The 16,414-nt window shown below is 34.2% G+C and overlaps 1 protein-coding gene across 2 annotated transcripts in view; it reads right to left on the reverse strand.

Annotated features, from left to right (window-relative positions):
- C21H7orf78 (chromosome 21 C7orf78 homolog) overlaps positions 1 to 16,131 on the reverse strand; it is a 76,563-nt gene extending 60,432 nt beyond the window's left edge. Inside the window, exons 1-2 of one of the 2 annotated variants that reach the window (XM_038004683.2) lie at positions 15,426 to 16,131; positions 13,102 to 13,209 (exon numbers count right to left, since the gene is read on the reverse strand). Coding sequence is in view for 1 of the 2 variants with exons in the window: in XM_073008652.1 (XP_072864753.1) it covers positions 2,515 to 2,517 (3 nt within the window). In the remaining variant the exon portion in view is untranslated. Of the gene's footprint in view, positions 1 to 2,514; positions 2,629 to 13,101; positions 13,210 to 15,425 lie in introns of those variants that run through there. The other variant, XM_073008652.1, reaches the window with a different exon arrangement.
- Positions 16,132 to 16,414: the final 283 nt, after the last annotated feature.

The raw sequence follows: 16,414 nt of genomic DNA on the forward strand, positions 1-16,414 counted from the left end.
AATTACAGGAGTGAGATACCACACCCAGCCCTTTTCTAGCTTTGTTTGGCCCTTTCTTCCCTTAATCTTTGGTTTTATTTGCTTCCTCATGTTGTCTTTGTTCAGCAAAAGATTTATTCAGCACTTTGTGTGATCATGGAATCTCCTTCACCAACCAAAAACATGTTCTTAAACTTGTTATACAATAGTGTAGACTTTTCCACGATAAACTTGGCATTGCTGTAGTTTTTCAGTGCAGTAGTCATCTCTTGTTTCTTTTTATTTTTACTTTAAGTTCTAGGGTACATGTTCACAATGCGCAGGTTTGTTACATAGGTATACATGTGCCATGTTGGTTTGCTGTACCCATCAACTCGACATTTACATTAGGTATTTCTCCTAATGCTATCCCTCCCCCAGCCTCCCATCCCCTGACAGGCCCCAGTATGTGATGTTCCCCGCCTGCGTCCATGTGTTCTCATTGTTGAACTCTGACCTATGAGTGAGAACATGTAGTGTTTGGTTTTCTGTCCTTGTGATAGTTTGCTGAGAATGATGGTTTCCAGCTTCATCCATGTCCCTGCAAAGGGTATGAACTCATCCTTTTTTATGGCTGCATAGTATTTCATGGTGTATGTGTGCCACATTTTCTTAATCCAGTCTATCATTGATGGACATTTGGGTTAGTTCCAAGTCTTTGCTGTCGTGAATAGTGCCATAATAAACGTATATGTGTATGTGTCTTTATAGTAGCACGATTTATAATCCTTCGGGTATATAACCAGAAATGGGATCACTGGGTCAAATGGTATTTCTAGTTCTAGACCCTTGAGGAATCGCCACACGGTCTTCCACAATGGTTGAACTAATTTACACCCCCACCAACAGTGTAAAAGCGTTCCTATTTTTCCACAACTTCTCCAGCATCTGTTGTTTGCTGACTTTTTAGTAATAGCCATTCTAACTGGTGTGAGATGGTATCTCATTGTGGTTTTGATAGTCATCTCTGTTTCTGAGCTTGTTGCATTGTGTTCTGAAGTGAAGCAAGTACATTCAAGGCCTCCATGTACTATGCCACATTTTAAAAGAGAATACATTTATTTCACTTCTGTATGATGCCTTATTTTGTCCTTATATTACACGTTTATTATCACATATTATCCTTTTGAATAATATGTATGTAAAATTAAGCTTCTATTACATATAAATCACAAAATCACATATGTCTTTGTATTTCCTAAGCAGAAATAAATCAACTGGAAGTCTAGTTGAATAATTGAAGACTGTAATGGAATAGTGCACCATAGTTTTCATTTTATATGGAAAAAACTAAAGATTAGAGAAATACAAAGTTATGAAATATATGAAAAATTAAGGAAAAAATAAATTAGTAATATTCTTATTTAAAGATTTCATAGTAAATGTTGCTTTTAAAAAGCTATATGTTGTCCAAGATGTTTCACTGAAAATAAAAGAATGACTTTATCTGCATTCAATAAGCAGATTTATTCTACACCTAAGATAGTATATTTATCCTCAAGGATCAGTTTAAACGCTGCCTCCAATCAAAGCATTTTCAAATCTCTGTATCAGGATTTATGTTTTCTTTTTCTGAATACAACAATGAATTCAAATCTTCATTTTGACTTGTACCTGGATAATTTATTTATGTCAACTCCTAATTAGATTATAAAATCATTAAGACAAGGATTTCTGTCTCTACAAACTCTATGCATAATTCTGCATGGTTTAGATTGAGTTGTGTGAAATTGCTATTCAACCATTTTCAACCTTACAAAAATGCAAATTTTATATATTTCATTCATAACAACTATGTTTGCCAAATTGTGAAAATTATATTCACCTTTTGAAAACTGTATGTAAAACCCAAACGTCTAAAAATATTTTTTTTCTAAATAATGAAAAACTTCACTGTAATAGTGACAATACAAAACACATTCATTTGAATTTCTTCCTCAAATATTTTCTCCAGGAAAGTCACTAAATATTTTTGTTATCTGCTTTTAAATTTGCTAATAGAAAAATAAATACATTTCTTTAGTTAGTAAATATATGCAAATTTAAAGTTCCTTTTCTTACATATCTGAGTTTAATTTTATACATTAAATTTGGGAGGTAGATAGACAGGTAGATATAGATAGGTAAATAAATAGAACAGATACATTTGATAACTTAATAAATTGTCAATATAAAAAAGTAATATAATCTGCTATCGTGATCACGGTAAACTTTTTAGACCACAAATTCATGCACATTTGTAAACTTGTATGAAGGGAAATTCAACACTGTCTTTTAGCAAGGCTTTCTCTTTCTTAATATACTTTTCATAATTTCTTATTTATTTATTATATCATAGATAAATGAATTGCTTTTCTCATAAGTGAATTCATCTTATATACCTTAACATATAAAACATATAGGCTCAAAAGAGCTAGTCAGTTTGACAAACAAGAAGAATTCAAACTAAACACAAAAAGCAGGAGCATTCATTAGAAAACCAGTTACTTCACTTACCATTTGAAAAATAGCTTTTCATAAAAGTTTTAGAGTAATATATCTCAGCAAATCTTTTCTGTAAAGCCAAGAGAGAGTAACAGTTTTTAAGGGAAACATTATCCTTTGCTTTACAAAAGAAGCCAAAGTACATTTAAGTTTTGCTCATCTGGGTTGCTAAGAAACCGAATTAATTTTCTACCAGACTCAAGTCAGAGTAGAAAAAGAAAAGTAAAACTAGGGCCTCTGGTTGTTGCCTAAAACCTAGCAACAAAGCAATAAATCTCACGCTTTTATTTCCAAAGGTTGAAAATCAGCACAACAAGCTCAATACTCAATAAATACACAGAAAGAGAGTATATGAATAACTGAACTCCAATTCAGTTTTACTAAGTAAGTCTTGACAACTCACCTTTCGCAACTGTTTAGTTATCAGCTTTATAAAGCTATATGAGTTTGATATTTGATATATTACGTGATTCTGAGAGGCAATTTTCACCTGGGGCTTAAGAAGGTTGACTTAATTTCTTCAAAGGACATTTCTTAAAACAAACAAAGATTACAAGTTCTTTGTAATCTATGGCTCAACCTACAGATTTCTGTAACATAATTTTCTTTTTGTTTCCTTTTTCTTTTTTTCAGAAACACAGTAATGCTCTGTCACCCAGGCTGGTCTCAAACACCTGGCTTCAAGAAATCCTCTCACTTTGGCCTCCCAAATTGGTGGGATTACAGGTGTGAGCTGCCACGCTCAGCCTCTGCTACATAATTTATGGGGAAAATTCCTCCTTCTTTTGGTTAATCAAATCCTACACTCCATAGATACATATCTCTTGGTAAGTTAAAACAAGACTTTTTAAAATAGAAAACTTCAAATATATACAAAAGTAGACATTGGTAATGAATCCCCCATGTAACCATCATCCAGTTTAAAAAATTACCTTTTATGGCTAATCCTGTTTCACACACTTGCCTCAAATATATCTCCAACTTTTCTCCCTTGCCATATTGTTTTGAAGCATCACAATATTTTATCAGTAATTATATCAGAATGTTATCCCCAAAAGATAAGAACACCTTTATTTTTAAAACATAAGCACCATTATGACATCTTAAAAAATGAACATCAATTATTGGTATTATTGAATATCCACAATTCAAGTTTCCAATGATCTCATACATCCCATAAATAATTTTGACTTTTTTTCTTTACAGTTTATTTGATTTGGGCTAGTTATTTACTCTTCTTTGGTCCAAAATCTCCTAAGATATGGGTATTAATTTCTCTTCTAATATTTTTCTAACGGAATATAAAATTTCCTAGACAAAGATCCATAATGGCTGGAGTCTTTCCTTTAACTGTTCATGGTATTTAAAGCGAATGTTTGCCACCAGGTGGCAGTGCATTACTTATAATTTTGTCCTACTTTATAAACTGAGAAGCCAAAATACATTTTTTCTGTATTATTTTCCCTGATGTTCAATTTTAAGGTGTGTGATTTTTTTTTTTCTAATGAAAACATCAGTAAACTTGAATTGACTAAATCTCTTATAGTTTTGGAAATAGAATTAACCTATCTTTATGCTATCTGATTTATGCTTCATTGTTTTTTGCATAGAGATACATATGTTTCTTTATCAAAAGCATATATACAAATACCTACTTACATTTAGTTCACTATTGTTAGTTGTTTGGGGTACAAAAATAGATTATGACTCCAGATTTCAAGTAAAATATAAGTAATTGGCTAGAAAAGATACAAACCTATAAGAATGTATCATGAGATAAGGTGCTAAATGCCAAGTGATTTGTCCTGACAGTTACTCCCATGAGAAATTAGTGAGAGGAAGGTCTCTGAAGCTTGAGAATATCTCCAAATATTTCTTAGATTTTTTCATATAACAGATAATTGCAACTTTTTTCTATAAGTTGAAAAAGAAGTAAAATAGGCTTTAAATAATGTTCAGAAAAAGAAAATAAAAACAAGAGACTTTCTTTACTTGGGAAGAATAAATAATATCAACTAATGCCATAATGTAGCTAAACAGTCTAATTCCTATTTTGTCGCTTTCTCTACCAAAGAGAATTTCCAAACTGGAAATAATCAACACAACTAGGTATGAATTGAAGCATAAGAAAGGTGAGAGGATAATAAAATAACATATTTACATAAATTCAGATTCATAAAGCCGTATTAATCACATATCAGCACAATAAGAGAACTTGCAGTGGGAAATGAGCTGGCACCCTTTGGAAACCTGTTGGGAAGGTGAGGTGCTTTAAGACTGGACACTGGAGATTAGACATGCCTGAGTTTATCCTTGAAACAGCTGTGCAAAGCAGCCACTTTGTGGCCACCATCTGACATGTCACACAGTATGGGATAGGGAATAAACTTTCATGGGTAACAAACTTACAACGAAAGATGAGGAAAAAAATAAATGCATTTGTGTGGTCCAATCCTTTTAATATCCCCTGGGTAAATGACCAGGCCCAGGACGCTCTGTTGGACACATGGTGGGTGAACATTTTGGGTGGTAAGAATTCCTCCTCTTGTCATTCTCCTTTATCACAGAGCAAGCCTGAGAGCAATTTTATCAATGGGAGAAGATGGGCAGAACAGACTGACTAACAGGTTATCTGGGCACCATCTTTACTGAGTTTGGATACCAGCTGTTTGTGGAGGTGTTGTTTGGAAAAGTTGTCTATTGGTACCTGGTGACTTTGGGAACCTGTGTGAAGTTGCATTCCTCTTTTTCAAGGGAAAGGGCTAACAATTCAGTGATAGGTTGAGTTTGAAATCAGCCTTACAGCCCCAAGTTCTGGTTTTCTCAGTGTCTAGGCCACCAAAGGTGAGCTCTCAATGTCATTTTAGGACAGTCATGCTTATTGCACCACAGAACCTCAATAAATTTTAGAGTATGTATTTCTAAACAGAAGATCAGTGATTGCTGTAGGGAAGTGGGCCTTTTGATCACTTTCAGAAATAGAGATCAATATATGGTAGATTTGTTTACAAAGTAGGGCTATGCATGAGTAAAATACACCTAATAATGTATGATGTTATCATATTATGCCTATAGTAAATTTGGCTGCCTTTCAAGTTTGAGGTTGTCTGTGTCAGTGCTTCTGATGTTCAAAGCTTGCTTGTTAATTTGTGTTTTCCCCCCCTTTTTTCTAAGGAGCCTCTTAAATTTATTATGGTTAGACACCTCCTTCCTCAGTTATCTATGTTCCAGTCATACGGATTAAAATATGCTCCCTTGACTAAGGGGGAGTGACACTTCAAAGAAGGAATTATCTTGTTCCATATTTACTTACCAGGTCAAGCATCCATCATGCACCATGTACACCACAGTGTACCACAGCTGAGACCAGTGTGGATCCCACCATCAGCAGCTTTTCCAAAGGACCCAGGCAAAATGGTCAATATTGCCTTCTCTCCTCTCTTTTACCTCACCTTTCAGCCTCTTGGTCCCTTCCTCCACTCCCACCCTAAGATGTTTATTGTCTATTTGTCATCCTCCAGTAGTTTATAATTCCTGTTTCACCACCTTATTTAGCCTGTTGCTTTTTACAGCATTCCAAAATACACATTTATTCTCTTTTATGACTCATCCAATACTAACCCTATTTACCATTCTAAACTGAAGTAGACTTCACCTCTTTTTCTCAAGTACTAATGTAGAATTTTAGTTTTATTTGCCCAATTTCAAACACTAGAAAAGTTTAAGAAATAATATTCATGCCTTCCTGATAGTGACAATTGAATAATTTTATTGACTTAAAGCAATATTTGGTCTTAACTGATCTTTGCTGTGGACCAGGTACTGTTCTAGGTATTTTACACTTGCCAGCAAAATCTCACAGCAATCTTTGGGAGTAGTTACTTTTATTATCTCATTTTACAGATGAAAAAATGGAGAAAGATAGTCTAACATCTTGCTCAAGATTATACATCTAATAAGCGGCTGGGTCAAGAGGCAAACCCATCCAGTTTGGCCTGAGGCCAGGTTCTTAATCTCTGTGGTACAGTAACTCTAAATCAGTTCTCAAAGTGTGACCAACAGCATGAGTATCATTGGAAACTCCTAAGAAATGCTAATGCTTAGGTCCTATCTTAAACCTGCTGAGTCAGAAATTTTGGAGGTGGGGCCCAGTAATCTGTGTTTTAACAAGCCTTCCAGGGGATTCCGATGTCTGGTCAGCTTTGAGAACCTCTCCCTCAGAGTATAGTCAGGGAAATACTAATAAAGATTCTAAATTTTTTTTTATCTGGTAGCAAATCATTGCACATATTCCTACACATATTTAGTTTTTTCCCTTATCCCAGCAACTTTTAATCTACTTTAATAGCAATTTATCTACAATTAAAATACTAAAATGTATCTTTTATCTTCAAGAGCCAATAAGGATTTTATAGATTTGTTTACTTACTTATTTGACAGGGTCTTGCTCTGTCACCCAGGCTAGAGTGCAGTAGCGCAATCTCGCCTCACTTCAACCTCCACCTCCTGGGATCAAGCAATTCCCTCACCTCAGCCCCCAAGCAGCTGGAATTACAGGTATGCACCACGATGTCTGGCTAGTTTTTGTATTTTTTTGTAGAGATTTGTAGAGATGGGTTTTTGCCATGTTGCCCAGGCTGGTTTCAAACTCCTGGGTTCAAACTCCTGACCTCCCAAAGTGCTGGGATTACAGGCATGAGCCACTGCATCTGAAGTGGATTTTGTAGATTTGAACAGATATCCTAAGTGACGTCAGATATTGCAAAACATATTTTTCTTTCCTAAAGTAAGACTATTCGAGATCCTTAAAGAGCAGAATCAATTCAAATCTAGCAATAGATTTCAAGAGTAAACAGGGATCTGTTTTACTTTAGACCTTCAAGGCATTTGATGCTGCCATACTCCAGACAAAATTCTCAGTTGGAAAGAAGTTAAGATATCTGGTGTTGAACATTTGTTCCCTGGGATCCGGCTCTCGGCAACCTCCTCCACATTCTCTCTGGGAGTGGGTTTAGTACTCCTGAGAGTTGGAAAAGATTTCTGTTTTGTAAAATAATTGAGACTTCGGATTGTGTTTACATATGCATAGGCATGCCAACTCAATTTGCATCTTATCATATTCCAATCCGAAATCAAAAGCAATATAAGACCATAAGCAGTATTGCTGGGGACATGCTATGACAGACAGTTTCAACATAAAATCTGAATCTCTTTGAAAAATACTTAAATGTCCCTAAAGCCAAATTATTTTATTGTTTCAATTCTTGAACTAAATCAAGATACTTTTTCTTGTTTAAACCAGGTGCTTTCCGATGACTTGGGTAGAGAGATTAAAAGAACTACCTTGCTCAGTCAAATGAAGTCTTAGTATTTTTTTAATTTCTAAAATGTAACTATACTCCAGTGCAAGTATTGTTACTTAAATGTATTACCATCACAATAGTTTTAAGTATGTAAGTCGTGAAAAAAAGACACATCCCACCCATCCAACATCAAAATTAGTGCCTCACTTGTCTTGGGGATCAGACACTGGCAGAAAATTACCAGAGAGAGGGAGAGTCAGCACACAAAACCCAAGTAAGTCCATTGAATCTATATCAAGGAAAGAAATAGTTCACACTGTTCTTCCTCTTCATAGTTTCTTTTTGAGGCAGAAAATTCTTCTAAATGATTGTTGGAACTTAGAATTACTCAAGATTATTATAACTGAGTGGCCAGAGGGATATGCTGCCATTATGTCCTTCAGCATAAAGAACTGGTGACTTCTGTAAGGTGAACTAAATGTCATATTTGTCATGAAGGCAGCAAAATAAGAAATAAAGAAGCAGAAGAATGTTATCACTGTTTTTAATGCATTTATATGGGCTTCTGTGCTGGCGTTTCTAAAGCCATGAGATCCATGTTGCATCCGATGATTGTGCTTGTAAAGAGAGATGAGTAACATAGAAGTGCACATCACGAATATGGCTAGAGGAAATAATAATGCCAAGTTGACAAGAAGCACTTCACTAATTTTCTTTATCTTTGTTTTGTGTGCAAAATAAAGTGTGGTGTTTCTGAGGGCGTCCTCTTCCTCAGGTTTAGGGTAATCTACCTCGATACACAGAGATGCAATGCTCACAGAGGCCAGAAGACTTCCCAGAAGCAGCCAAGATATTAACTTTGGCATCCTGAATTTCAACCAAAGAAAACAGGACTGAGTGAAGCCTGAAATCTTGAGACAGTAAAATACAGAAAGGCAGGTGGCAAACCAGAGGCTGAGAGAGCTAAAAAACATCCAAAGGAACATCATTGCTGCACCATGAAGTTTTTTGACATAAAAGAGTGGAAAGAACACAGAGAAAAAACTTTGTACCATTAACACCATCTGCAGACCCAATCGAGACATCCCTATGCACATTAAGAGGATTTGAATTGGCATTAGCTTTCTATGTCTGATCAATTCATTACAGTTAACAATGATAAGAAACCCATTTACTGTGATCCCTGTGAAGAATTCTGCTGACATGACGATAATATGAAGAATAGTTGAAAAAGAGAAGGCCATGTTTTCTAGGACAAGTCTCAGCTTTTCCTTGTAGATGGTCCTAAATACTTCCTCCAGAGGATCTTGCAAATGGGAACATACAGCACTGAGAAATCTCAACTTCTGCCAGCTTCTGTATCATGGATAGAGCCTTACACTAGCTCTTCCTCCAAGGAAGAAAATCAGAGACTGCTTTTTGAATCTGGTGCTCTTCAGATGAAACTGGAGCAATGCAAATCTGAAGATTTGAATGATGGCTAGGTCTTCCAATTACATCCTGAGAAAAATTGCTCCCTTGGCACCATTCCATTTTCACTCTTGCTCAATTTTGCTAAATAAATAAATAAATAAACAAATAAATAAATAAATAAATAAATAAATAAAATACATCTGATTACAAGTATGTTTTGTTTTGCTTATTGATATTTTGTTTGTGTGTTTTATTTTTTCCTAATGCTAAATGCTGCATCCTGAAGACAGATACTTATTTCCTATTACTGCCACAAATATCCAGTCTCAAAGATAGCTCTTTCCCTGGCACACTTTTTGACTTATAACAATTTCAAGTCACTTTAATAAAATTTCCCCTCTTCATGTCCTACCCCTACTAAAGGCAATTTCCTTTCCAGACTTGAAAATCAGTTCCTGGAATATAACTTTTTAATAAAAATCTTCCTTCCTCTGAAATAGATCCTGTTTTCATGGCCTTCTTCATACAATGTTGACCTTATGAATAGCAAAACAGAGTTATAAAAGTAATGCATAATTAATTCACATGATGACATCGTCCTGGGCTCTTGTTTACAAGCATCATTTCAAAAATAGATGGTATAGAAACTATTAACTACCAGCAGAGGGCATAATTACCATGTTAAAGTAAGCATCATCCCTCTATTATGATTACAAACAGGTAATCATACAACCTTGCTGAACTTTAGTTACATCAGAACTAAAATGTAAATGGACTACTACTTTGTAAAACAAGGTATGTTGTTCAAAGTGCTAAGTTCCTGGTTGGTGATACTAACCATTCAACAAATGTTAGCTGTTAATATTATTAAATATCTGTCCTCATATTGTGCTTACCACAGCAAGAAAATAACAATTCTATATAGAAATATTTTCAAGAAAAAGGCTAAATATAAGACTGTGATAGTATGGAAAATTTCAAAAATGAAAGAACTGGACTTACCTCCCACTGGCTACACCAATCATGGCTTTTAGAGACCACAGGGTCTTCCATGAAATGTATATGAACCAGCTACTGAAAGCAAATGTTGATGCCACCTGTCACTTTCTCCTGCCAGCTTCATTATTTCCCCACCCATCTTCTACACATCACTGCTGTCCAAAATGCAGCAATATTGGTCCTATCCATGTCTCTTCTAAAATTCTGGTTTTATGACCTACATAGCAATTTTGCCTGTGGTTTTTTGATCTTGGCTTTTCTTGTTAATAAACCCTGACTTTGCCCAGCAAATGGTATTTGTCTTGCCCTCTAGCCTCCTGAAGGCATTCCCATTTCTAGATACAGGTGAAGAAACTTCGGCTCCAATCCAAGTCTTAGACCAGTGTCACGACCATGGGGTGAATGAAAAATAAGTGGGATCTGCATAGTTTATAACTTAATGTCCTAAGTTACCTCTCTGAGACTAGGTTATATATATATTAAGTGTTTACATTTAAAAGTATCTGCTGAGTTTTCAAATAATGTAGATCTATACAGAATTCTGCTTCTTAGTTAAAATAAAAGTTCAATCAATCTCAGTCTTCCATTTTTCAAAAATTCTGTTTCCGTTAATGTTTTATTATGAATGTGTTTCATTAAATAAACTTGCTGAATTAAAGACACTTGAGCAAATGAGGGAAAACAATGGCATATAAATAACCATTCAGATGATATATACATGCCAAATTATTAGTCATAATGTAATGTGACTAAAAATCTTGAAATGTATACTGCCTATTAGGGTAATCTTTTTCTTGACAGATGGCCCTTGCTTTTTGTCTACATTCTTACAAGCCATTATGAAAATGATATTTTAATATGCCCCAACACTTCTTATTCTAGCACAACAATGAGAATCCTTTTATATTGCAAATATCTTCACCATAATAACCAGTATTTGGGCATTCCTTTTCTATGGTCTTTTCTTTCAAATTTCCAGAGCAAACTAGTACAATAAAAGGTAGTAGTCAAATATATGGAAACTCTACATAGCCAAAAAAAAAAAAAAAAAAAAAAAAACCACCAAAATCCCCCCCACACATATTGATTTAAGATTAATTTCTCTGAAAATAATATGAAAAACATTTCAGTGTTAAAATTGCCCTTTCTTACAACAGCTACCTCAGAATGCATATATGTTATGAATATAACTTTTAAGCAATTCTTTTTGAATTTCATCTCTTAGATGAATACATAATTTATAAGCTATAATTTATCCCCATTGAATGTCCAAGTGCTTTATATTTTTTTTTGCTGAGCTGTTTCAAACCACACTGCCTTTGTCACATTCATAAAGGTGCAGCTGGCCATATGGGCTGTTGGCTAAATGATTCTGCAATGAGATTTGAATTTATCTAGAACTTGTTTCATTCTGAAATCCTAGATTCTGGCTCTCATTTGCCTCCCTATACACATCATTTAATTGAAGAAAAAGCTTGACTTTTCCAAGAACTATTCTAAAGGTATAATTGACAGTAAGCTACAATTTAGTTTGTATTTGCATTTGTGATTTTCCTGTCATATGTGGACTGTTTTGCATTTGCCATGATTGAATCTAATTTTGGAAGCAGAGTTTTAATGAAGAGCTCTTTCTCAGATATAGGAAATTTAATGGTGAGTTACACTGTCTTGAAGTTACTAATTCATAGTCTTGTTAGAGATTTGGGAAAGGCTGCGGCCAAATGAAGATAGATGGTTTTCAAATTAAGCAATGTTTGAAAGTTTTACAAAAATAACATATTTCTTTTCAAAGAAAAATAATATCTATCATGGGCACCGAATATTTATAATTCATTAAACTAATTTCAGCATAGTCACCTTCCAATCAATATGTATTCTTCTAAATGCTCACGTGATACTTGAGAATTGGCATACTTCCAGTAGAGAGTTTTTTGTGTTTGCTTCGAAAAATGTGGTAACAGAGTTTTCTGATTCTAAGTGATGGGATAATGTCCACAAATTAGTTGGAAAATTAGGATATACTTTAAATATTGATATTATGACCTGGTGTTTCCCATGCTAGAGAGCTGCTTGTTTGGTTCTTATTGGTTATAACTGTACAAATATTTAAAAATTTTAAACAAGTACATTGACTTGTTCTACATGCCAGTGATGAGGCTAAGTACTTTGTAGATCACTTAAAGGAGACTGAATCTGTTTTCATATTTTCAGTTGAAAATATTTTTGTTTGCAATTTTTCCACTACCCTGGCTTTGCTATTGAAGTTTTGCAGAGAGAATTGGCTTTGAAGAGTGAAGCCTCTATTGGTCCAAATTAATCTGCTGGATCAGTTTAATTCCCTGAAAAGCACTCAAAATATTTTTCAGCTTTCTGTAAAGAACTGACCCAAAATTTCACTGACATTCTGTTTTGTTGTTATTATGTGGTCACAGGAAATAAAAGAAGGAGTTTATATGGTTTTAAAAGACACCCTGGTCACATATTGGTTTATTATCTCATTGCTGAGGCCAGACACCAGGCACTGGAGAAACTGCATTTTGAAGGCCATGAACTGTGTCTTCATTTTTCTGAAGGATCAATGTAGTCTTACTTTTATTTGAGTTTATTTCAGTGTTCTAATAGGTTGTCTTTATGGATTTTGATCCTAAAGACAGATTTGTAAAATTTAGTCCCTGAGTTGTCTTCCCAAGTTTCTAGAATAACAACATTAAGTATCAGGTGGATGAAAAATCCAAATAAAGTGATCATCAGGCTCATATTCCAAGTTGTCAAAATTATTCCCAAAATTATTTCACTTAATTTTTTGAATTTTCTGTTATTTATAGAAAAAAGTTATCTCCGTTGCAGAGATAGGAAACTAGTCTCGAGATGTTAGGTAACTTACCTAAATTTAATCAGAAAATACATAACAGAAGCAGAAATGTTTTGATCTCCATATACGCAAATGGATACTTCTTAGAGATATGTTAAATTGCACTCATGAAGTTAGTCTCTGAAAAAAAGTAGGCGTATAAATTAAATTATAAAAATTAAGGATACTTGATAATTATATTTTGATTTGACAATAATTTATCAGTTTATTTGCCATAATATCAGAAAAGAGTAGTTTTATTCTTAAAATAGTCAAGACATTATTCTACACACTACTATCATTTAATTCTTACTGTAAAATTACAGTATTATCTGATTTGCAGAAGATAATGAAGTACAGAGAATGAAGCTGAAGGAGAGTGCAAATACAAATTTGAATATAGGTGGTCTGACTCTATCCAGAGCCCACAATGTTGACTAAAATACTATAGTATATTGGATTGAAATACTTTGCTCCATCACAATAGTTTTAAAAGTATAAAATCAATGGAAAAAATCACAATTTAATGGCTATAATCTTTTCCTTCCCTATAAACAGAAATAGGAAAAAATAAATTTAATACATTGTCTAGGAGATTATTCACAAAATGATGAAACTATAAACTATTGACCTTGTATTGTTAGCATATCAGACTGCACCTAGATGCCACAGAACTAAGGTACCAAACAGCAAATAAAACCTATTAGATATTCAATAAATATTGTTGAATGAATAGTGTGTGGAAAATGAGATACGACTAAATTCATATGAACTTACAGGACTTATATGAATTATAGTACTTTATATGAACCATAAAGCTTCTAGGACTCATACAAATTTTAATGCTAGAAGGAATGGAATTATAATCCATCACAACTATTCCTATTCAATAGAGAAAGCTATGTTGGAATCTTAAAGGTTAAGTAACTTATTCAAGATTATTTAAGTCAATCCTGGCTGAACTTGTATAGGCAACTTGAATTTTCTGGGGTTACATTTCCTTCTAGGCAAAACAAATGTGTAGAAGAAAAACATGAAAATTTAGTTTTGATTTTGTCAGCATTTTCAGACTCATCTGCTAAGACCTTGAATCAGTGGAGATACCTTTTCATGAGCTACATCTCATCTAGGAGAGGTAAAAAATAGGATTTCATGATTTAGTGATGACTGTATTGGATGTATCTCCTTATGAGTCAACCCCTTTCTCAACTCCTTCCAACCCAGCTGATAGCATAATGTCTACTGAAATTCAACTTTAGAGGCCTTATTATGTGCAAATTATAATTTGGATCTTAGGCAATTCGTGAATGAAGGCATAGAGAAAAGCTTAGTTTCAAAAATTCATCTTTTTTATTACTTTGGACAGTTTAATCCAAGAAAAAATAAAGAATGCAATACTTTTGAAAGTCACACAAAGATTCAAAATATAAATTAGTTGCTATGCTAATCGAAGAGGGCAGATATTTACCTAAGATGATAGAATAGAGGCAAATTTAGGGGAGGAGCATTTAAATTAAAAAAAAATTTTATTGCAACTGAGTAAATGCTAAGTCACATGAAAGAAGCAGACAAAAGAAGAAAACTTTAGTCCAAAGAATCAGAAAAAAGTATTTAGAATGCTGTACTAATAAAAGCACAACATGCATTCTATTCTATTATACCTCCAACCTGAAATAGACTGTAGCCCACTTTCAGATGTATGACATTCCATGACAGCATGCATGTAATCACAGAAAGTGACTGACAGCAGAATATATGGTAATAGCATAATATATAAATGTGTACGTTATACATTACACATACAAATTGAGACGTTATAAGAAAATAAGTAAATAGGGTAGAATTAAATAATACATTTTCTACTAAAATAATGACGACAGAGAGTTTATTTAAATTCTTTGAATTTTCTGTTATTTGTAGACAGAAGTGTTATCTCTGCTGCCGAGATAGAAAACTAGTGGAGATGTTAGGTAATTTATGTAAATTTAATCAGAAAGTACATGACAGAAGCAGAAATGTTTTGATCTCTATATGCACAAATGAATACTTTTTAGATGTATTGAGTCATATTTCCTCCATAATTGAGCCATCTCATATTTTGAAATATAAAAAGAATACAACTTCAAATCATGGTTCAGAACACAACTAAGGGCAATCTATTTTAAAAATCATGAAAGGTTGCTGTTACTTAGCCCAATTTGAAAACCAAATTGCTTCAATAAGTTTGAATAAACATACAGTGTTTAAGTATTTTTATAGTTATCCATCCCTTTTTCAGAGCTTATTTTCAATATCTATTTTTCAATATCCATTCCATATACAAGGTGGCCACATTCCAACATAAGATCGACCTTTACCTTTGTATTTCTTCTAGAGACACTCCAGATTCAAAATAGTAAGAGAAACATACAACAAGTTGTTGGAGAAATATATCTCCATTGTCATTTTTCTGGTTCTCTCATGGAGATATTCTTTTTTTTTTTTTTTTTGAGATGAAATTTTGCTCTTATTGCCCAGGCTAGAGCGCAGTGGCACAATCTGGGCTCACTGCAACCTCCGTCTTCCGGTTTCGAGTGATTCTCCTGCCTCAGCCTCCCAAGTCACTGGGGTTACAGGTGCCCGCCACTACGCTCAGCTTTCTTTTTTTTTTTTTTTTTTTTTTGTATTTTTAGTAGAGATGGGGTTTCACCATGTTGATCAGGCTGGTCTCGAACTGCTGATCTCGTGATCCACCCGCCTCGGCCTCCCAAAATGCTGGGATTACAGGCATAAGCCACCGCACCTGGCCCGAGATATTCTTAAAATGAAAGATTTTAGCAGCTAGAAACCGATCAGCAATGAGTTAAAACACCAACACCATTTCTCTTCTTTAGCTTTAGTATGATAATTTGGACTGTGCATAATATGAGGTCGACTTCTGTTCTTTGTCTTTGAGAAATTTCAAAGCCTTAATCAAAGTGTGTTTTTCCTTGTCTCAAATCTAACTGATGTTGTCTCGAGAAAACCTTTGTAGAAAATGAAAAGCTCCATGCCCAACTCTGGTGACATTTCAGAACTGATGAGTAGAAGTTGCAGTATATGAAACTTTTAGTTCATATGATAATCCGTCCATCTACAAGTGGAGAAAAAGTGGTACCACCCTTCCTTGATTTGCATACAGATTTGGTCAAGCAGGCCTTCTGTGTTACATCAGAGGGAAATTAATCAGGTTACATTCACAGTACTGTGCATAAATTGACCTTTTTCTCAGAAAGCGTCCACATACAAATGCCAGCATTTATAAGGGACATATTTCTTCTGAATTGAAAATATCAAGCTAGTATATTTATGACTGTGACATCTAAAA

Source organism: Chlorocebus sabaeus, chromosome 21, assembly GCF_047675955.1.
Source record: "Chlorocebus sabaeus isolate Y175 chromosome 21, mChlSab1.0.hap1, whole genome shotgun sequence".
Lineage (NCBI taxonomy): Eukaryota > Metazoa > Chordata > Mammalia > Primates > Cercopithecidae > Chlorocebus > Chlorocebus sabaeus.